At 34.2% G+C, this 22,908-nt stretch overlaps 1 protein-coding gene and 1 long non-coding RNA gene across 2 annotated transcripts; one reads left to right on the top strand and one right to left on the bottom strand.

Moving 5' to 3' along the window:
- The first annotated feature begins 14,315 nt into the window (after window positions 1–14,315).
- On the top strand, window positions 14,316–18,531 carry LOC140037689 (uncharacterized). Its single transcript, XR_011841675.1, has 3 exons — window positions 14,316–15,537; window positions 17,707–17,786; window positions 18,348–18,531. It is a non-coding gene; the product is annotated as an uncharacterized lncRNA (long non-coding RNA).
- A 2,086-nt stretch (window positions 18,532–20,617) lies between these two features.
- LOC113735804 (gibberellin 20 oxidase 1-D) lies at window positions 20,618–22,338 on the bottom strand. Its single transcript, XM_027262788.2, has 3 exons — window positions 21,788–22,338; window positions 21,355–21,676; window positions 20,618–21,080 (listed from the first exon to the last, which is right to left on the bottom strand). Exons 1-3 carry the CDS (start codon window positions 22,336–22,338, stop codon window positions 20,799–20,801), a joined length of 1,155 nt encoding a protein of 384 aa, XP_027118589.1. The 3' UTR covers window positions 20,618–20,798.
- Between the last annotated feature and the right edge of the window lie 570 nt (window positions 22,339–22,908).

Here is a 22,908-nt window from a genome sequence, read left to right on the forward strand (position 1 = left end):
TCATGCAACTTTCATTTGCATGGGTTGCTCTCAATGGAAAGTAACAAATTTTTTTTTCTAGTCAAGGAGTAATAAAGAATTTGGTTCATCTATATCTATGAGATTTAATTGTTTTATTAATTTTTGTTATTCGTTAGTATTCGTATGTTTTCTGATTTAATTTCTCATGGATGTTTTGTTGTTTGAATATCAGGGCCCGATATTTAATTCAATTTAACAAACTAATGCTAGTTAAGATAGTTAAATCCGTAATTGTTTAATAGTTTTAAATTAGTGGCAACTAATATGATTGTTTTCATGTTAGAGAAACATGTGATCGAATTTAAATAAACACTGGTTGTGTGTTTATTAATTAGAACTGGACTTTCTAGTTGCTAATGCAATTAAGGGATTAAATTCTACGAGGCGTACCTAAGGTTGTTTCTTGGTTAGGAAAGTAGTTAACGAGCGTACTATAACTATCGGGACTGTAAGGAAAAGTTGAATATTTATCGCATGTATGATAACTATAACCTGTTTATAAATGAATAGATGAAATATTTCTTGCATCGATGAACAGTTGTATGAACCACTCCGGAGTTATATCCTTGGCTAGACATTCATTATTCCTAATTTAAAAATAATTTACTTCTGCTTAAGTATTTGTATTTCGGTAGAATAGTTATTTTTAATTTTAGTTCTCTAAAACCCCTATAATTGGTTTTTTTTTTTGGAAAGAAACGAATTTTTTTCGGTTTCTGTGGAGACGACCCTATTCACCACTATACGCAAATTTTTATTTTTCTTGAGTAGATTTTTATTATTGTATAGATTCGACACCTGTCAATGCCAATCACTTTACTTCCTCATCTCAAATTGGGTTCTATTGGAATGAATAGGCACCCAAGCTCTTACCAGAGTTATCTTGAGGGATTGCTTAAAGTTGAAAGCATATTTCATACCCTAGTCTGATTCTTCTGCCCTCCATTTCAGTTGTCTTTGAGTAATCAAGTCTCCAGTTGGATGAGCACTACTATCAAGATTTTTGTAGGAAGTTAAATCCTTTCCATACTACACAAAACAATTTGCCATTTGAAAATTTAGGTTCAAAGACTTTGAAAGAAACTCAACTTGAAAATCTGCTATATCATCATTCTCCACATCCTGTAGACACCAAATTTTTGTCAAATTTCAATTTTTTCTTGAACTTTTTTTTATTTAATGAATTATTTATTTTCTTGCATTTTAATGTGCATTTTCCTCATTTTTTGCAGGTTTGTTTAAAAAAAAAAAGAGAAAGAAAAAAAAACAAAACACAAAAACTAAAAAAAAAACAACAAAAAAAAAAGAGGAAAATTAAGAAAACAAAAAAAATCATTCTAATCATTTTTTTCACCAAAATACATTTAACCTATTTCACACTCAATGGCGATGGACTTGTCTTTTCATTAGTTGAGAAATCATCATTTTTGGAAGATTTAAGACACAACCTCCACTTTGGCTACAGGTCCCTCTCGATTCTCTGCTCTCTGGCCGGACCATCAGGTCAGACAGAAGAAGAAAAAAAGACTCCAACTCTCACTCTGACTCTCGGCTCTCTCCCTCTCGGTTCCTTTTTCTTTTTTTGTTTCTCCCAACACACTCACACACAACTTAAAACAACAAAAGGAAGCAGTGATCGGTTAGGCTATTTGGAGCTTGGCAAATTTCATCACAAACTTTGGCCAAGGGACCAAACTCCTCATTGAGGTATCATTATTATTTTTTTTCCAGCTTTTCATTTTATTAACTAATTAGATTAAATTCATGTTTTGCTATCTATTTGTCTCTTTCTTTTAGTGATGTTGTTGTTATGTGGTGTTGTTGAAGTTTTGGGGTAAGCCATGTATGAAATTAAGGAAAAAAGATGATTTCTTGTGAATGCATGTTAATTGTTTGAAAAAATGCCAAAAAGAATTTTAGGGACTGTTTTGATTTAATGCATCCTTTTGTTGTTGTTTACTTGTCAAACTAAGATTATAGTTGTATTGTAGAAGTTATCAGGAGGGTTTTGGCATAATTTTTATGATTTTTGGTGAAGATTTGAGGGTTTTAAAAAAAATAAAAACTGAACTGATTTCTTGGCATTTTGACCACTTTTGGGTCATTTTTTGTAAAAACTAACTCCGGAAATGAATTCTACGCGAAAAATGGAGTGAGGGGTGTATTTTTGTGAAATTCGGTGATCGGAGAGGTCACCGGCGACGGCGGTCCGGCGCCACCGGCGACCACCATGGCCGCCAGCTGGCCGAAGAAGAAAGAAGAAACGAGAGAAAGAAGAAGGTGGGGAAGAAGAAAGAAAAGAAAAGAAAGAAAAGGGGGGGCTTGGGCTAGTGTTTTATTTTTTTAGGTGGGCTTGTGGTTATTTTGGTTGGATTTGGGGAATGGAGTTTTGTTCTTTTTCTTTTGGGTTTCGGTTGGGCTAGAAGGTCAGAGCCCATGCATTTTTTTAATTGGGCTTGAGTGATAAAAAGATGGGCTAGCCTGCTCGTTTCTCTTAGATTTTCGGTGGGCTTAGGAATATTTGGCCCAAATAAATAAATGATGGCCCAGTGGCCTGATTTGTTAAGGAATAAGAAAACATTTTTGCATATCAGTCCCTGTACTTTCAAGTATTTTCACTACGGCCCAGAATATTTTAAATTCCTTTCAACTCGTTCCTTCAATTAATTGCACTATGGTCCCTAAATTTTATCTTTTATTTAATTTTGACCTCTAAACTTTGGAAAAATATAATTTTTATCCCCAAAAGTTTTTTAATTTTTGCAATTCAGTCCCTAGTGAATTTTGACACTCTTTATTATGATTGCTTCTTTTCTTTAATAGCTAATTATGTTACTTTTGAACATATTCAACTTGTAATTTTTAGATGTTTTAAATTTCTTTATGTTTGACATATTAGTGTGAATTTAGTACTTTTATTATTATTATTTTTAATTAAATTGGTGCCATGATTCTTTTGTTCATTGTGAGTATAAATAGGACAATTTGACTCCATTTAGTCACCACTTCAAACGGGAGGTACTCCTATTTTTATTATTTCAATGTCAATTACGTGCTCTTATGTGCTCCTATGTATTCCTATGTGTTTATATATTTTTATATGCTTTATTTATTGCATTTAAATGTTTATTTAAATTTTCTTATATTATATTTGTTTAGTTAATTTTTATAATTATTCGAGAGGCATTTAAATACCTCAAGAATGTAATGGATAGGATAACTAGTTTTATTTTATCATATCTTTCCCATTTTAGATTGTAGTTAGATTCCCCGATGTAATAGATAGGTTGCATGTTTACGTGGCTTATGTGTTATGTGCCTTACCCGCTTTTCTTAGGATTTTTTGCATCTAGATATTATGCTTATGTATTACGTGTTCTTATGTATTTATTTGTTTTAATTTATGCTTTATTTGTTTCACTATGAATTGTTAATGCACGACGTCACCACACTAGTCCAACGCTAGTCGTGGTTTCTCCCTCCGGTTACTTGCTAGTCCAACGCTAGTAAGGATTTTTAGAAATGGGTTAGTCCAACGCTAGACCCTTTAGGTCGTCTTGCGCTAGATTCATCTTTGTATGCTATTCACTACATTTTCATGCATATTTTCTTTTTTAGGATCTTTTCTCATTTGCATGATATTTCCTATTATATTATCCCCTATCCTCTATATGTGTTAATTATATCACTTAGAATTGCATTTCATTTAAAAAATTGTATGATAAGTAGGTTCATTTGCTTATTCATGTTAGGATAATTGTTTTTCAAACATGGGAAATGGGTGATTATAACTTTTTAGTTTAAATACCCTATTAATCCATGTATAAGAAAATTATGTCACGAGTTTTGCCTCCCGTACCCTTTATGTTGCATTCCCTTTTTCTTTGATCACTTATATATGTATATAATTTAATTTTTTTTATTTTAATTTCATCATTCGCATACTCGTGACACTTTCAAGGAATCGTTTTGGCTTTCGCAATTAATGCGATTGGTTCGATTAAATTCTTGAATGGATATTTTGACCCTTTCGATATTTTATAAATTTAGATTTGCATTCATGTAAGAAACATCCAAATATGATAAAATTAAGGGTTAGATTAGGAAAATTTTGACTAAACCTCGCAACTAACTTAGACTAGGTTGAAAAGGTGCCTTAGGTTTGAGTTAATCGAACCTTTGCCTTCCCTTTCTTCAATCGTGACTCCCGAATCCATTTTCTCTTGTTTTCAAAGACCTGGAGTTGTCAAAAAGGGTTTTATTTTATTTTACTTTATTTTTTTGGGTGACTTGGTACACCAAAACTCAATACCAAGTGGCGACTCCTATCTTTTCTTGAAAACCCTTTTAGACTAAATTTTGGACCCGAATTGTCGCATTCTTTTTAAGTCCCATTCTAGGTTCTTTTTCATTTATTATTAATAAATCACATCTTTTTATAAACACCTTTTATTTTTCCATCGCGAAAAAATGGGACGCGATAACTTGGCGACTCCACTGGGGACGCTAGAGAGTCCAAGCACTTGGTTTAGTTGTATTTTCTCTTTGTAGCTCTTTTATTTATCATATTTGGATGTTGGGTTGCATTTTTCTTTTTATGATGTTTTGCATTTCACACTCGTAATTGTTCCTCGTCTTGCCTGTAGGTGATGAATGGCTTATTTATTTACTTATATGTATCGCGCTTTGCATTTGGGGTCGGGAATATTACCCTAGAATCTCGCATTGGTTCTCGATCCCTCCCCTCCAAACCGAGCACTGGCATACGTGCATACGTTTTATTTTTTTATCCCTCATTTATTTTTCTTTTAGTGGCTTGTCACGCCACTCTTCCCTGTTATGATTAGGCGACCCACTTGGACGTGTGATCGCAACACGACGTGTGCGTAGCATGATCCGAGGGGTCACTCAATCTTCCATTTTAAGCTTTGGGTTGATAGCCTTTAGCTTTTAGTCGAAAATTGAGGATTTTTGATAGATTCACTTGGACATGTGGCCGTGGCACGGCGTGCACGTAGCAATGTCTGGGGAATCGTTCGAGCCACCAACAAAGAACCTTGGGATTGATGACCTTCGGTTTTCAAGTTTGAAGGCTCGGGGACCTAAAACCTATTGAGTTTAGATGCATTAGTAGGCCGATACCTCATGCATTCATGATAGTTTATCTAAGGTAGAGTCTGCCTTACCCTATTAGGGACACTATTCACGAGGGGAGGGATCTAACCCCTCTTTTCCTTTTATTGCTTCCTCTCTTTGTATTGTTTTTCTACAATGTGTTATGTGTATTTGTCTGATTGAACTAACTTTTCTTGGTTTTTGTCTCCATTGTATTCATAAGCCCTGAAAAATAAGAGTCCTGGCATGGTACTCTCTAGGAGCCTACCCTATTTGATATGACACGTTTAAATTCAATGCTTTGCATTTACAGCATGATTATATTTCATTTTAGGCTCACCCCGGCATACAAAAAGGGGTTCTTTTAGGTCATGTTTCATTTGTATACTGCATATTTAGTCGCTTTGATAAATTGGTATCATGCATAAACCTTAGAGGGAATGCCATTTAGGGAATCCCGTTATAGGAATAAACCATCTTTTGTCTCGGATATATAATCAAATGAAACTTGCACGTTTATATTTTTTGTACCATCCAAAGGGGTAGTGCACAAGGTAAGGTAGGATTCGATCCCTTCCGTGTGACGCCATTGAGAATGATGGAATAGTTTTTACGCATTAGAATATGAGCCTTTAATAATCACTTTTTGACCATTTTATCAGAATTGGTAAAAATCCCTTGCGTAAAGGACATTAAGTTGAAGAAATTCACAAATTCCTCATTGTTGAGATGATAAGTATGTTAAGGCGAAATCTTGATTTCCGAAGGCTCATAGACTAATGAATCACAATGAATTTTTTGAAACTACCAATGGGCAGACAATTCCATCGATTTTGATAAATCATCAATTTCATTCATTCCATTTTTACATCTAAGATGATTGAGTCGATTTTTTTTATAGATCATTCAATCCTTACAATTTTGCTCATTTTTAATTTCATTTTCATTCAATTTCATTTTGGATAAATCATCAATTTCATTCTATTCATTTGGTCAGTGATCCAGTCGATTTTTGAATAAACTGTCCATTCTATCCAATTCATTTGATCAATTTATTCATTTTTAGGACAATACAATCAATTTTGAATAAATCATCAATTCCATCCAATTCATTATTCATTTAGTCAATTTTTTTTTGAATAAATTCTCAATTTCATCCAATCTATTGGATCGGTTTTATTCACTTTCAGGATAATCCAGTCAATTTTTGAACTAACTATCAATTTCATTCAATTCATTTAACCCCTTTATTCTCTTTTAAAGTTTCGATTTATGGTTCACCGAAGAAACTAGTCGAGATATTTCAATCCTTTCAAAAATAAGTTTTTCACACTAAATTGATTTTTAATATCACTTTATGTGTCAATCAAAGCAAGCAATCCATTCGGATTTTGTCCTCATTTTTAAGACAAATGTCTCTTCTCACTCCAATTGGCCAAATTTTTTCAAATTATTTTTTACTCAATAGGTCGATCGGATCCATCAGGTATTGTATGGTGCATACTCCGGAGGATTGCATTTTTCATACTAGGCCAACCCTTGGCATAAAAGGGTTCCCCCATAGGACATGCATATCGATTTTACAGTTTTCCTTACTAACTCTGGGTATTTTTCTTTTATTTTTCCCCTCCCCTATATTTATAAAAGTTGTTTCAATAAGGTAAAAAAAATATTTTTTCTATATCTGATAATATTTTTGGTCTATAAGCTTTGAAAATTACAAGTGTTACTTGGTTCTTGGGCAGATCCTACAAAAAAAATTAAAAAAAATGATGAATCCATCTGAAAATGCTAGTCTAAAGCATCTCAAAAATCTTTTGATTCATTGTTTCTAATACATTTTGTCTCAAAAGATAGAAAGAGAAAGTGTATATATATATATATATATATTTGAAAGTGTATTTTTTAAAGATTTTTATTTTCTCACATGTATTATATTTGAGAAAAAAATTTTCAAACATTTGAATAATAAAGTTTTTATTTAGACAATTATTGTTTTGTATATATTCATTCTTTATTTGCTCATTGGGAGATTTCATGATAAATTTTAAGAAATAAGACTAAATTGTAAATTTTCGACCTCTTGTTCGAAAATTCATGACTGTATGTCCAATCCCCAAAATTCTTTGCATACACTAGATTTGTGGTCTAAACTATTCAATGGGAGTAGTCGAAATAAAAGGGGTCACACAAATTTGATAGTTTCTCATAAAAGATCAACCCAGATACTTTTCTTTTTCATTTTTTGTCCACTTTTATTGAACCTCTAAGATCAGTCGCATTGATTGACTAGCTTCAAAGTGAGACAATTTTTACCATGAAAATGTCCAGTGTGTCTAATCCGATTCAATCCACATCTGAGTGAAAGCAAAAATGTACATTACTTCATATTTGTTTTGAAAATTTGGAATGATACTTTAGGCTTTCATTTCTCTATCTATACAGATTTTATCATTTGTTTTTCCATTTGAAACTTAAAAAAAAAAATAGAATTTCGTTTCAAATAAAAGCCTCAATGATCATGACCCGTCATGGAAAAATTTTCGAATGTCAAAAGGAAATGGATTTTCTCAATGGATTATTCTTTACCTTGGTTGTCATGAGAAATAAGAATAATGCTTTGGCCATCGTTTCTATTATCTAAACACTGTTTATCCTTGCATCCTCTTTTGAGCCTAAATTGGTGGTTCGTTTCAAAAGCACTTATGATAACACCTCCATACTGGGGAAGGAGATTTGAGAAAAAAAATGGCAAAGATGCTCAAAATTTTTGCAAGAGAAAAATGCTACAAGTTGGGGGAATTTGACTCTACCATTGATATTTTGGTCTTCAATATCGAAAAGAAAGAGGGGCCATTTATACTCCAAAATGAGGGAGTTTTCAATTCTATCATTGGCATTTGAGATCTCAGTATTGGAAAAAAAAAAGAAACAAAAAAATGTGAAAAATGATGATGAAACGAAAAGATGAAAAAAAAGGGCAAAGACATCTAATGTTGAATTCCCTCTAGTGATTGATAAAAAAAAAAAAAAAAGAGAGAGAGAGAGAGAGTCAAAATGGTGTCCTGGATTTTAAATCCAAAACTGGGGCAATTTTCGGGAAAGAAGGCGATCTTAAGTGCATTGTCCTTGAAAATTTTATTTCTTTTAGCTATCGTTGTCAAGCCATATTACAAGCTCATAAAGTCCATTGCTGACTTATCTTTCATGACAATTTGAAGTGAAGATTTTGCCTTTAAGGAACCTATCAATCACGTGTGATCATCAGGCCATAACTTGTTTTCATATGTTTAACTATTGTTTCTACCAATACATTACAAGCCTATAGAGCTTATATGTTGACTGAGTTTTCTTAAGAAATAAGAGTGATAAACTATTTGCTTTCACCAGAATGTGATATTGAATGTGTTAGATACAATCTGGGTACAAAAACAAGACAGATCCTAACCTATCATTTCTCCCTGAGCCATCTCAAATTAGGAATAATGCCCATTTGTTCGATCCTAAAGGATGAGCTAACAAGAAGGGGACCCTTTCCCTCAACACCAATCCTGAAATGAGGAAGAGATCTTTTGCAATTTGGTCTTGTTTTGAGAGATTTATCATGGAGTCTTCTACATGACATTTAAAGTTTTTTTTATGAAAAAATGCATTCTTCATTTGTACATCCACTCACACTGCATATTAGTTTTCTAAATTTTGGAAGAAAGAAAAAAAAAACCACACAATTTTCAGTTTTGCCCAAATAAATGAAGAATCACTCAAATAAAATTTTATAATAGGCCCAATCTGGGGCCAATTTTTTTGTAATATATTTGCGAGATTTCACGAAATAAGTTCAAATTGAGGCAAAATTTTATAACACATTTGTAGGGTATGTCCAATATCAAGTACATATATATATTTTTAAAATTTTTTTTTTTTTGATAATTCAACACTTTGCATGAGTCTTAATTGTTATATCATTGCTAAAAAAAAAAGAGAAAAAGAATTTTGAAAAATTCAAGTGCTTTGAAAAATCCCCCCTGTGCGGGTGTTTATGGTAAAGTTCAAGAAAAAGATGCAAGTGAAAATTTTACAAATTTGGAGGGTAATCACGAATAAAAAGGAGGCAATAATGCTACATTGCAAAGTGGAGAATTGGCTATTGGTTCGACAGCCAACTCGAAAAAGAAAAAAAGAAGAGAAAAGAAAAAAGGGGAATAAAAAAAAGAGAAAAGAAAAAAAAAAGAAAAAAAAAGGAAAAAAAAAGAGAAAAGAAAAAGGGGAGTGAAAGATGAAAAAGAGAGTTTTTCCTTCGATTTTGCAAATTTTGCAATTGAACTCTGGGAGCATTTCATTGGAGATTACATTTCTAAGTTAGGGCAACATCTTACCCTCTTATGCTTCGAAATGGAAGTGGTAATACATGCCAAAACCGAGATCCCGCCCTTGCGCATTTGGACGAAGGCTCAGGTAGAAGAAATCAAATGGATCAAGGAGCATAATGAGTTGATGTCTTCAATGGATGAAAAAGAGGTTGAATATTACCTGCCATGAACAATGCTATCATCAAAGGATGGTTCGTTAGTTATGACAAGAAAGACAAATCTCGCTCATTTGAAGTGAGGGATAAGGTTTTGAAGTAAATTCTTCCGATTCAAGAGGAGGTTAAAGAAAAGTTTGCTCCAACTTGGCAAGGGGCATTTATTGTTCAAAGAGTGCTATCCGGATGAACGCCCATGCTTACAGAACTGGATGGACAGGTCTTTCCTCTGCCAATCAATTCAGACATGTGTAATAAATTCTTTATCTGATTATGTGATTTTTCTTTTTGAAATACCATCTATGGCGGATCAAAGGCGAGCCTTTTTTTTTTTTTTTTTCTCTTTGAACATCTTACCCCTAGTTTCCCCATTGAACCTCCAGAATATTTTAACCCTTCATTTGATAGCCCTCCTAAAGATTGCAAACCCCATACTGGGGTAAAATTTTATCTCCTATTTGTCATGAAAAAAAAAAGAAAAAAAAAAGATTCAAAAGCCAAACTGGGGCAATTTTTTCAGTTTCAATACCCTCATGCTGGGGCAAATATTGATAGAGCGCGGTCCTAGGATTTTTGAAGCTTCTTTGAAGATTTGCTTTCAAGCCTTAACATTTCTTCCACACCCCACCTGGCCCCATCATAAAAATCATAAACTCCCGACCTCCGCTTTAGTGGTATTTCTAATAAAAATCACTTAATCAAATGGCAAATGATGTCAATACACCTTTACCATTTTTGCATGAAAAGGATTGCTGCACTGATGCCATTATTTCTTAAAACATATTTTTAAGTTGATAAAGGTTGTTGACAAGATTTGTTCATTGAGTGAAAACTCAAATGGGTGTCTTTTCAAAAAGAAAAAAAGAGAGAGAGAAAAGAAAAAATGAAAAAAAAGAGAAGGATGAAAAAGAAAAAAGAGAAGAAAATGAAAACAAAATAAAATAAAAAGGTGTGACCTTTGTGAAAATCCGAAAGGTTAAGGTCATCAAGGTAAGATTTTGGAGCACAAGAGAATCATGGACGAAAAGCGGGTTGCTGACACTTGAGATACTGGCCATTCATTCAAATCTGGTCATTAGAAAAGTTGATTTGTGGTACAAAGTGAGGTATGGCTGACTGATGCTGGAAAATTGAGAAGATTCAAAACAAGTTGCAGCACAACTCTTGAGGAGTAATTTTGACATCAAAAGATCATGCTTGCACGGTTCTCAGGGCCAAAAGGAGCACAAGGAATCACATGGTATTGGTATCATATGATCACTCTTTTTGCTTTTTTGAAAGCATGAAAAATGTGGCCTTCGTTAAACATGATTTACACTGGGGCAAATATCAAAAGGAGTGAGCTCCAATTTTGGTAATGCATTCTAAATCGGTTTTGTGAAAGAAAAAAGTGAAAAAAGAAAAAGAGTCTTTTAAAATCGAGAGAATAGTGACATATATATGTACCTCTCGAATCTCTTGAAAGGAGAATTGTCATTGGTATCCTTCTAGTTTTAAAATTTGTCACTTTGGACCTTTTCAAAAAAACAAAAAAAACAAAAATAAAAACAAAAACAAAAACAAAAAAAGTGTGTTTCTTTCATTTCTTCTAAAGTTTGGAAAAAAGAGAGAGATTGCAAATCCACCAACTTGAGCAACATGCATTTTAATCTTTCAGTTTGATAGTATTGAACTTGCATTTTCATTTCTTTCAGTGTTTAATTGGGCTCGGGTCAATCCCACCAATCTGTTAAAAAGAAAAAAAAATCAATCAATCAAGAAGATCCAATTTAATTTCCTGTTGGTGAGTCTCAGCGTCCACCGCGCACCCTTCTATCCCCCTTCTTGACAATTTAAATTACTGTTGGTGAGTCTCAGCGTCCACCGCGCACCCTTCTATCTCCCCTTCTTGACAATTTAATTTCCTGTTGGAGCGTAATCGCGTCCCTCCGCGCATCAATTTAATTTCCTGTTGGTGAGTCTCAGCATCCACCGCGCACCCTTCTACCTCCCATTCTTGACAAATTTAATTTCCTGTTGGTGAGTCTCAGCGTTCACCGCGCACCCTTCTATCTCCCCTTCTTGACAATTTAAATTCCTGTTGGAGCGTAATCGCGTCCCCCCGCGCATCAATTTAATTTCCTGTTGGTGAGTCTCAGCGTCCACCGCGCACCCTTCTACCTCCCCTTCTTGACAATTTAAATTTCTGTTGGTGAGACTCAGCGTCCACCGCGTACCCTTCTATCTCCCCTTCTTGACAATTTAATTTCCTGTTGGAGCGTAATCCCGTCCCTCAGCGCATCTTTTTCTAGTTATGACAAGTTACTTTTCTTGACTGTTTTGATTAATAATTGTGCTTTCTCATTCATTTTGTGAAGTTCTAAGAGCTCAGACTTTTTCAACTTTGCAAAGATCACAGTTGGTCAATGCACTTGTTTCATTGTGGTTCACTTGCAATCGAACTACGTTTGACCTGATTCCCATGGTGGGATACGTAGGCAACTCTATATGGGTTCGGTCACTTTTTCTGCAATGTTATTGCATCATTTTGTCCAATAATTTCAACCAGGTGTTGGCTTGTTTATTTTAGCTCAGGTGCAGTTAAAAGAAACAGGTAAGCAATTTGGTGTCTATGTCTTTGTCTTGAGTTTCAAAGAAACTCAAGACAAAGAGGGGCAAACTGTAGACACCAAATTTTTGTCAAATTTCAAAATTTTCTTGAATTTTTTTTATTTAATGAATTATTTATTTTCTTGCATTTTAATGTGCATTTTCCTCATTTTTTGCAGGTTTGTTTAAAAAAAAAAAGAGAAAGAAAAAAAAACAAAACACAAAAACTAAAAAAAAAACAACAAAAAAAGAGGAAAATTAAGAAAATAAAAAAAATCATTCTAATCATTTTTTTTTCACCAAAATACATTTAACCCATTTCACACTCAATGGCGATGGACTTGTCTTTTCATTAGTTGAGAAATCATCATTTTTGGAAGATTTAAGACACAACCTCCACTTTGGCTACAGGTCCCTCTCGATTCTCTGCTCTCTGGACGGACCATCAGGTCAGACAGAAGAAGAAAAAAAGACTCCAACTTCACTCTGACTCTCGACTCTCTCCCTCTCGGTTCCTTTTTCTTTTTTTGTTTCTCCCAACACACTCACACACAAATTAAAACAACAAAAGGAAGCAGCGATCGGTTAGGCTATTTCGAGCTTGGCAAATTTCATCACAAACTTTGGCCAAGGGACCAAACTCCTCATTGAGGTATCATTATTATTTTTTTTCCAGTTTTTCATTTTATTAACTAATTAGATTAAATTCATGTTTTGCTATCTATTTGTCTCTTTCTTTTAGTGATGTTGTTATGTGGTGTTGTTGAAGTTTTGGGGTAAGCCATGTGTGAAATTAAGGAAAAAAGATGATTTCTTGTGAATGCATGTTAATTGTTTGAAAAAATGCCAAAAAGAATTTTAGGGACTATTTTGATTTAATGCATCCTTTTGTTGTTGTTTACTTGTCAAACTAAGATTATAGTTGTATTGTAGAAGTTATCAGGAGGGTTTTGGCATAATTTTTATGATTTTTGGTGAAGATTTGAGGGTTTTAAAAAAATAAAAACTGAACTGATTTCTTGGCATTTTGACCACTTTTGGGTCATCTTTTGTAAAAACTAACTCCGGAAGTGAATTCTACGCGAAAAATGGAGTGAGGGGGTGTATTTTTGTGAAATTCGGTGATCGGAGAGGTCACCGGCGACGGCGGTCCGGCGCCACCGGCGACCACCATGGCCGCCAGCTGAAGCTTCGCTGACCGAAGAAGAAAGAAGAAACGAGAGAAAGAAGAAGGTGGGGAAGAAGAAAGAAAAGAAAAGAAAGAAAAGGGGGGGCTTGGGCTAGTGTTTTATTTTTTTAGGTGGGCTTGTGGTTATTTTGGTTGGGTTTGGGGAATGGAATTTTGTTCTTTTTCTTTTGGGTTTCGGTTGGGCTAGAAGGTCAGAGCCCATGCATTTTTTTAATTGGGCTTGAGTGATAAAAAGAAGGGCTGGCCTGCTCGTTTCTCTTAGATTTTCGGTGGGCTTAGGAATATTTGGCCCAAAGAAATAAAAATGATGGCCCAGTGGCCTGATTTGTTAAGGAATAAGAAAACGTTTTTGCATATCAGTCCCTGTACTTTCAAGTATTTTTACTACGGCCCAGAATATTTTAAATTCCTTTCAACTCGTTCCTTCAATTAATTGCACTGTGGTCCCTAAATTTTATCTTTTATTTAATTTTGACTCTAAACTTTGGAAAAATATAATTTTTATCCCCAAAAGTTTTTTAATTTTTGCAATTCAGTCCCTTGTGAATTTTGACACTCTTTATTATGATTGCTTCTTTTCTTTAATAGCTAATTATGTTACTTTTGAACATATTCAACTTGTAATTTTTAGATGTTTTAAATTTCTTTATGTTTGACATATTAGTATGAATTTAGTACTTTTATTATTATTATTTTTAATTAAATTGGTGCCATGATTCTTTTGTTCATTGTGAGTATAAATAGGACAATTTGACTCCATTTAGTCACCACTTCAAACGGGAGGTACTTCTATTTTTATTATTTCAATGTCAATTACGTGCTCTTATGTGCTCCTATGTATTCCTATGTGTTTATATATTTTTATATGCTTTATTTATTGCATTTAAATGTTTATTTAAATTTTCTTATATTATATTTGTTTAGTTAATTTTTATAATTATTCGAGAGGCATTTAAATACCTCAAGAATGTAATAGATAGGATAACTAGTTTTATTTTATCATATCTTTCCCATTTTAGATTGTAGTTAGATTCCCCGATGTAATAGATAGGTTGCGTGTTTACGTGGCTTATGTGTTATGTGCCTTACCCGCTTTTCTTAGGATTTTTTGCATCTAGATATTATGCTTATGTATTACGTGTTCTTATGTATTTATTTGTTTTAATTTATGCTTTATTTGTTTCACTATGAATTGTTAATGCACGACGTCACCACACTAGTCCAACGCTAGTCGTGGTTTCTGTGAGGACTCGCAAAATTTACTTATTTAATCTCCTATTTCTAGCTTATTTAATTATTTATTTGGTCTTTTACTCCGAATATTATTTTCTAAGCTCTTGAGACCTAATTACATGGAAATATAGTTTCATTATATTTTTAAAATGACTTGTTTCAAAAATTAATTTTCGGAAGCTCGTTTAGTGAAATAGTGAACCCGTCTTTGGAAATTTTGATCGATTGAGAGTACAATAGGTTTGAAATATTGGAGACATGTACAATGGATCTAAATTAGGCATTTTAATGTTTAAATACTCAAGTGATAGTTATTAGTACTATCGTTATAAGAATTTTTTTGAAATTTCGTCTTATCGCGCATAAATTGGAAGTACACGTTTTTACGCGCGCGATTTAATATAAGAACTTTAGACCCTTATTTTGGGACAATTTAAGAGTGAATAATATTTATATGAATATAAGTGCATTAGAGGTTTAGTGCACTAGTGAAACAAATTCGAGAGGAATCGAACACGAAACGCGCGGGAAAAAGAGTTGACCTTTGAATCAATGAGAGCCACACATTTTAGTTTCACATGGGTGCATCACACCAGATCAAAACCCTCCACTTTATCACCTCAAACAGCCGTGCAACTCTTCTTTTCCTTCTTCATTCCAGCCGTGCAACTCCAAGGAAAAACAAGACCAAGTTCTTCATTTTTCCTTCATCAAATCTTTATCAAACCTCTTCCAATTAACTTCAAATTTCACCCACACTTAGTATAACACTTGAGGAGTATTTTGAGCTGCAAAAGGGAGCTGAAAAGCCACAGTTTTCTGGAGCAAAGAGTGACCAAAATTTCTGATCTAGTCATCCAAGAAGGTAGCAAATCATCCAACCCATAGATCTTAGTTTTTGTAAGATATATTGCACACATAAGGTTATATAATCATGTGGGTAGTTTTGTTTATGGTATAAAATGTGAAAGTGGGCTCTATGAACTCCCACTCTTGGGTTGTTGCTGATTTGTTGATTGATGGTGGATATATTGTTGGTTTAGTGGTTAAAATGATGGATTAATGGTGTGTAATTGATAGAAACTTCATTGGGTGTAAGAAGCAAAAGTTTCCGATTTTGCCCCTGCCTTGTCCGACCATTTTGTGCACAATTTTGAGGTTCTAATGACTTGATTATATTTTTTACATGTTATTGTGAGTGTGTACAAAATTTCATTGAAAAATAACATGATTTGGTTGGTCAAATGAGTTGATTTCCAAAGTTAGCAAAACTGGAAAATGAATCCCGTATTGCCCAGGCAGTCATTTTGTATCGGCCATAACTCTTTACTCCGATGTCGAAATCAAGTGCTGTTTGCGGCACTGGAAACTAGACATTCCCAGATTTCCATCGGTACCAAATTCACATTCTGGTTCTACTTGAGTGAGCCACACCATTCGATTGAAAATCACTGTCCTGTTTCATTTCTCTCGAGGAGACAGGACAGGACTTGTATCTTGATGCTCAAAAACGAGCTGTTTGTGGATAGAATTTCAAAATGATTTCTTCTGATAAAATTCAGCTTTATGAGAGAGCTTTCCAACTCCATCAACCATGCTCAATTCCAAGTTGAATTGAGTGAGTTGTGGCCATATTTCGAAACTGATGCAGTGAGTAAAAATCCTCTTTTGACTAGTTGAATGGCCTAGCTTGATTTGGGACTTGTTGTTTTGGAAACTTTGATGTCCAACATCTTCCAAACTTTATATTAGATGTTCCTTGGACTTTTTTTTACAAATAAACCAGATTTGGGTTGGTTGCATTGGACAAAATGTTTAAAAAGAAAGAAGAGCTAGAAGACAGTTTTGCCTTGGGAAATTTCTTGAACTTTGATGGTTTAGTTAACTACCTTCTCATGTTAATTTTCAAATGAAATTTGATAGAGGAGTGGTCCTCATATGGAGGTTTAATTGTGCAAAATTTGGTGATATTCTAAGACCATTTTGTTATGCAAATGATGCCCCGAAATTGCTCTTCGAATCTGGAAAACTTTTCCTTTTCTCTTAGCCGATTATCCAATCTTGACTTGGGACTTGTCATTCGAAATTCTTGGTATAAATCACCTACCAAATACAGCTTTGATGTTTCTTAGGAATTATCTACGCAAATGAACCATATTTGAGAGGTTTTTAGTGGCCAAATGTTTGAGAAAAGGAAAACAAAGGTACGAGGCAGATTGCCTTGGAAATTCTTGAAAACTTCAACAGTTTTGTTAATTGACTCTTCGTGCTAGATTTTGCTTGAAAATTTGCAGAGGAATAACCCCTATATGGTAGTGTAATACTGCTAAATTTGGTGCCATTCGAAGTCCGTTTCAGTATTCAACCAACGTCCCAAAGTTCATGTTTAAATCTGGAAATTCTTGATCGAGGAGGAAATTTTAGCCAACTTTGAGCTGCTATATCTTGGCGCTCAAAACTTTGATTCTTGTTCCGTTTGTTTTGTTTTAAACTTTGATTGTAGCTCTAATTGAGTTCTAAATTTCGGAGGCTAGTTCGTATTGTGTGAATTTTGCTGGATTTTCAAAGTTGGTCAAAAACCAACCCCGAAACTGTCATAATGGTCCCAAGCAGCAACTTTGAGTCAATTTTTGAATATTTTCCATTTGGAATCATGGAAAAGTATCTTCTAGGAACTTTTAGTGCTTTTGAAGAAGTTTCCAACGGTATCAAACTTTCTAATTATGGACCTACATAGTGCAAGATACGATTTTTCTAAATTGGCACCCAAAGCTGAAATTTGTCAATTTCTTAGAAAATGAGATTTTGGAAACTTGCCTTCTTTTCTCGATACCGATTGAACATTTTGAACTCAATTTCATGGAAAATGTTAGTCTCTCTCTTTAGACTTTAAAACTTTACTCTTGAACCTCGATTTACGAGTAATTGAGGTTCATTTTCATAAGATTTCCTTAGATTGCAGTAGCGTACAATCTTCCTCGATAATTAGATATTCGTAGTGATATTGAGTGGTACTTGATTATTGTTTACTCAGGCACTCGAGGGAATCTCCAAGAGGAACTCGGAGCGGACACCTAAACGCTTGTTTGAAAACTACTCGTTTGTTTTGACTAGGTGAGTGTTCCATATAGGAATACGTAATTGAATAAGTCTAGGACACGCTTATTTCATGATTATTAAGTGCTAAGTGCTATGTGTTAAGTATTTACCATACTCATGCCTATTTAACGAATGTATACTTGCATTGTATATCTACATGAATTGGTTAAATGATTAACCATATCAAATGACCATATGAACTCGATACATGCTTAACTTGCTAGATTGTTTACTTAGCCTACTCGATTTTGAAAAATGGAGTCGAGTGCGTACTTTATCGCACTTGTTCTCACTCGACCTACTCACTCGACCTACTCAACCTACTCAAATGTGTACTTTACCTACTTGATTACTTGACTATTTGCTCACATGATTTCCAATCTACATGACTATTCGATATCCGTGAATTACATGCTCCCATGAAATCAACTTGTATTGCTTACGTGCTTACGTGCTAAGTATCTACTTGATTACTTGATTATCATGAATCACATGTTATATGAAGCTGTCCATTAGAGTGTCTTGGAACCTCACTGGGCTGTGTAGCTCATCCCACGTTGTGGTTTTCTTTTACAGGGTTCGAGACCAAGGGTACTCGTGAGTAGTACTAGATTGCTTTCTTTTGAAGATTTTACGTTATATTATAACAGATGGCTATTGTACCCTTTTCCGTTGGGTTGTATTTAAGCTTGAAAGCTGTATAATTGTAAGTGTGAGATATTTGAAGTACTTTAATTATGTATTGAAGTTACTTAAAGTATTTCGGGCTTTTGAATGATGGATTGTAGTGAGTCCTGGCGAGAGCTGGGCAGGCGTCCCGCGGATACCCTTTGGTTCGCCTTAGGGAGAAGTGGGGGCGCTACAGTTTCTCCCTCCGCTTACTTGCTAGTCGAACGCTAGTAAGGATTTTTAGAAATGGGCTAGTCCAACGCTAGACCCTTTAGGTCGTCTTGCGCTAGACTCATCTTTGTATGCTATTCACTACATTTTCATGCATATTTTCTTTTTTAGGATCTTTTCTCATTTGCATGATATTTCCTATTATATTATCCCCTATCCTCTATATGTGTTAATTATATCACTTAGAATTGCATTTCATTTAAGAAATTGTATGATAAGTAGGTTCATTTGCTTATTCATGTTAGGATAATTGTTTTTCAAACATGGGAAATGGGTGATTATAACTTTTTAGTTTAAATACCCTATTAATCCATGTATAAGAAAATTATGTCACGAGTTTTGCCTCCCGTACCCTTTATGTTGCATTCCCTTTTTCTTTGATCACTTATATATGTATATAATTTAATTTTTTTTATTTTAATTTCATTATTCGCATACTCGTGACACTTTCAAGGAATCGTTTTGGCCTTCGCAATTAATGCGATTGGTTCGATTAAATCCTTGAATAGATATTTTGACCCTTTCGATATTTTATAAATTTAGATTTGCATTCATGTAAGAAACATCCAAATATGATAAAATTAAGGGTTAGATTAGGAAAATTTTGACTAAACCTCGCAACTAGCTTAGACTAGGTTGAAAGGGTGCCTTAGGTTTGAGTTAATCGAACCTTTGCCTTCCCTTTCTTCAATCGTGACTCCCGAATCCATTTTCTCTTGTTTTCAAAGACCTGGAGTTGTCAAAAAGGGTTTTATTTTATTTTACTTTATTTTTTTGGGTGACTTGGTACACCAAAACTCAATACCAAGTGGCGACTCCTATCTTTTCTTGAAAACCCTTTTAGACTAAATTTTGGACCCGAATTGTCGCATTCTTTTTAAGTCCCATTCTAGGTCCTTTTTCATTTATTATTAATAAATCACATCTTTTTATAAACACCTTTTATTTTTCCATCGCGAAAAAATGGGGCGCGACACATCCATCATAGACTTAGCAGAAGAAGTATGTGCATTCGTATCCTTCAATAAACTTTCTTGATTCCTTATTGAGAAAAATTTTATTAGTGTAGCTCCTACTATGTACATGACAGTTGGCCCTTCCAACAATAAGGAAATTTGAGCTGACCACTTCCTTTTTTTTTTTTGGAATTTTGTTGTCCCTTATGGATGCATAATAAATAAACCCTTGAACTATTATGGAATTTGACTATATTTTATTATCTCAAGCAACCTTTTCTTGAATTTGGCAACATTTGAAACTTTCTCATTTTTCATAGGTAAGGCATCATCCAGTTTTGAAAGTTCATGGGTATTTTTAACTTTATGTGTGAGTACGGACTGAGCTCTCTAAGTCAAGAATGGCCCTAATGGATGCCAAAAGGCAACGTAGACAACTATATCTCTGAATAACGAAAAGTTAAATTATCATCAAGAAGGCCATTAAAGCTCTTTATTCATGAAAATTGCATATTGCACTAGCTGTCTCGGGTTAGACTCCTCTCCATTAACTAGAGAAGATTTTCTCTCTATTACATCTAAATAAATATAATTTTTGAAAAATAAAACCATCCATATTCTATTCTCCAATTGGTTAAAGTATGTGCAAAAGTTAAAATTAAATTGATTAAATTTTACTATTGGATCAAATTTTATAACTTTCATCGTAATTGTGGCCCATTTTGCACTATCAAAATATTTTTTACAAATTGAATTATAAAATATTCAAATATGAGCTTAATTTTTTAGTATGTTGATCTATTTGTGGAAATAAAATTATTGACACAAATAGATTATCGTGAAAAAAGTTACTTGTATAAATATAAAAAATAGATAAATGAAGAGAAAAATAAAAAAAATAGATAAATTGAGAGAAAAATAATAGAGAAGATCTCATCCCCAATTGTCTCATATAGGAGTTTATTAGAGTCTACACTCCATAGTACAACACCAACTATATATAACTGCAATACAACCTTCCATCATCATAGGCGTTGTGGTGGGTTGTTTTATTCCTAACTCTTTAAGAGGTTGATATCCATCTTTTTCTTTAAAGTTTCTTGTCACCTTGACCTAGAATTCTCAAGTTTAACACACTTGATTTTGTTTGCAAATTATTTGGCTTGACTAATTAAGTAGCCTTTTTTTGAGCATCCCTTTGGTGTATGAGCCATTTCGCAAAAGCGTCCAGGGTTTTCATATCAGCTCTGTAATGTTTCTGAGTGAATTCAAGCAGCTCATACCAGGTAAAATCTGGAAACATCCTTGGATTATCAGAAAATACCAATTCTTCTGGGGGGCTTACAACTTTATCCATTTTGGGACACAGGAAAAATGCAATAGATTTTCTTGGAGTTTGAGAGTTCACAATAGCCCTATGCAAGCAACTTTTGTAGATTCCATTTGAAAGAGCCTGAAAGACATTAGCCCCCAATAAGTATTTCAATCCTGATGCAATTAACAAATCGAACACTTTGAGCAAAATGAACATTTTTTTCCTCAACAAACATGAATTCTGAAAAGAACAATATAAGATAACAAACATAATATATTTCAATTTTTTTTCCTTTTCAAAACAATCTTTTGAAGAAATCAAACTTTCGAAATAAGAACTGGAACAAAGTAGTTGACTAGAGAAAGAAAGAGATAACCGCAATGCACCAACGGATTACTATACTAAAACTCACCATGAATGTGTCACCAATATTGACGACAAAAGCTTCAGGGTCAGGAGGAACGGAGTGCCATTTTCCATTGACATACACTTCAAGGCCTCCAACATGATCCTGATGAAGAATTGTTAAGGATGTAGGGTCCGTATGAGGACCCGTTCCAAGAGTTAGATCAGGTTTTTGGCATGGAGGATAGTAGTTCAATCTCATTATTGAATCATTTCCTGCAAAGAATTCTCTAAAATGTTTCGCTTTTACTCCAAGACTGGTTCCCAAAAGCTCCATAATGTCAAGAGATAGACTGCTCATGGCTTCGCTGTACTTCTGGAACACCTTCCTAAAGACAAAGACAAGAGAAAGCAATGCATCATCAAAAGTAGGAAAGCAAAAAAAAGCCTCTATTGTACTGAGAAGAAAAATAGCTAGTGGCATGTATGCAATTTCATACCCAGATTCTCCAAAATCTTCACCCATTGCACTCAAGAAGTAGCTTTCAACAATGTTTAGGGCCTGTTGACCATCAGTACAATATCGAAACGAGAGCGTTTCTTTCCATGGAAGTTTAGAGGAGAACCTATTAGTGAAGCTGCTAGCATAACCACAATGATCCCCAAACATTCTTTGAACTCTTTGCTTTTCTTGCAGCGGCCTATCAAAGAAGAAATCCAAGCACTTGTGGGCTGCTTTTAGGAGTTGCAAGTCCACCCCATGATTAACCACAAGAAAGAAACCATGTTCAAGACATGCCTGCTTTACTAGCTTAGTTGTGGTGGAGACAGCGACAGGATCCCCAGAGAGGAAGCCATTCAAATCTATACATGGCACATGAAGCATTGGGGGAGGTTCAGGACAAGGCTTTTCCTCATCAGGCCATATGAACTCATGGGGAATGTTAGATTGGTTTTGGAGAAAAGGTGCATCAAAGACAAGTGACTTTTGTTCACCTTTGGTTTCATTTGTTGTTGGAGATGATGACAACTGATTTTTAGCACTAGGCATTGCCAAGTTAATATATTTGATTTTGGCAATTGGCAATTTGTGTTGCCTCTGTATATGTATGTATATATATAAGTTGATGGTAGGTAGAGAAGGCAATGTTACCATAACCATTCATCCATCCATATCTTTAGCTAATACATGGAGATGGATAAGTAATAATAACTTATACGGATATCTATGGAAAGAAAATATGGATTTAAATGCATGGTTGAATCATTTAGTTTTTTTTTATAGTAGGAAAAATTTAGGTGGATTCTACTTTGGTCACTATCACGGATTAGGATATGCCCTTTATCCTATCCATGAGTAAATATTTCATAGTTGTCTTATTAGACTGTACACCTTTCTTAGCATATCTAGATAATAATAGGTAGGAGTATAAATTGAAATATTCTGGAGCTACAAAAATAGTTAAGTTGTTAACAGCTTATTAAAACGCTCCCCCTAGAGTAGTTATAGGGATTCTTACAGATCATCTATCAATATTAGGGACGAACACAAGGGGATGGATAGGGGCATCTGCCTCCTCAATAGTTTTTGAAATATTAAAATCCTTCCTATGATTTTGGT

This window comes from Coffea arabica, chromosome 3c (assembly GCF_036785885.1).
Source record: "Coffea arabica cultivar ET-39 chromosome 3c, Coffea Arabica ET-39 HiFi, whole genome shotgun sequence".
NCBI classification, from domain to species: Eukaryota; Viridiplantae; Streptophyta; class Magnoliopsida; order Gentianales; family Rubiaceae; genus Coffea; species Coffea arabica.

Excerpts from the sequence above, each read along its gene's own strand:
- LOC113735804 (XM_027262788.2), bottom strand. The coding sequence starts at position 22,338 with ATGCCTAGTGCTAAAAATCAGTTGTCATCATCTCCAACAACAAATGAA. Across the intron at positions 21,677-21,787 it reads GAAGATTTTGGAGAATCTGG|GAAGGTGTTCCAGAAGTACA; the intron begins GTATGAAATTGC and ends CTTTGTCTTTAG. Across the intron at positions 21,081-21,354 it reads ATATTGGTGACACATTCATG|GCTCTTTCAAATGGAATCTA; the intron begins GTGAGTTTTAGT and ends AATGTCTTTCAG.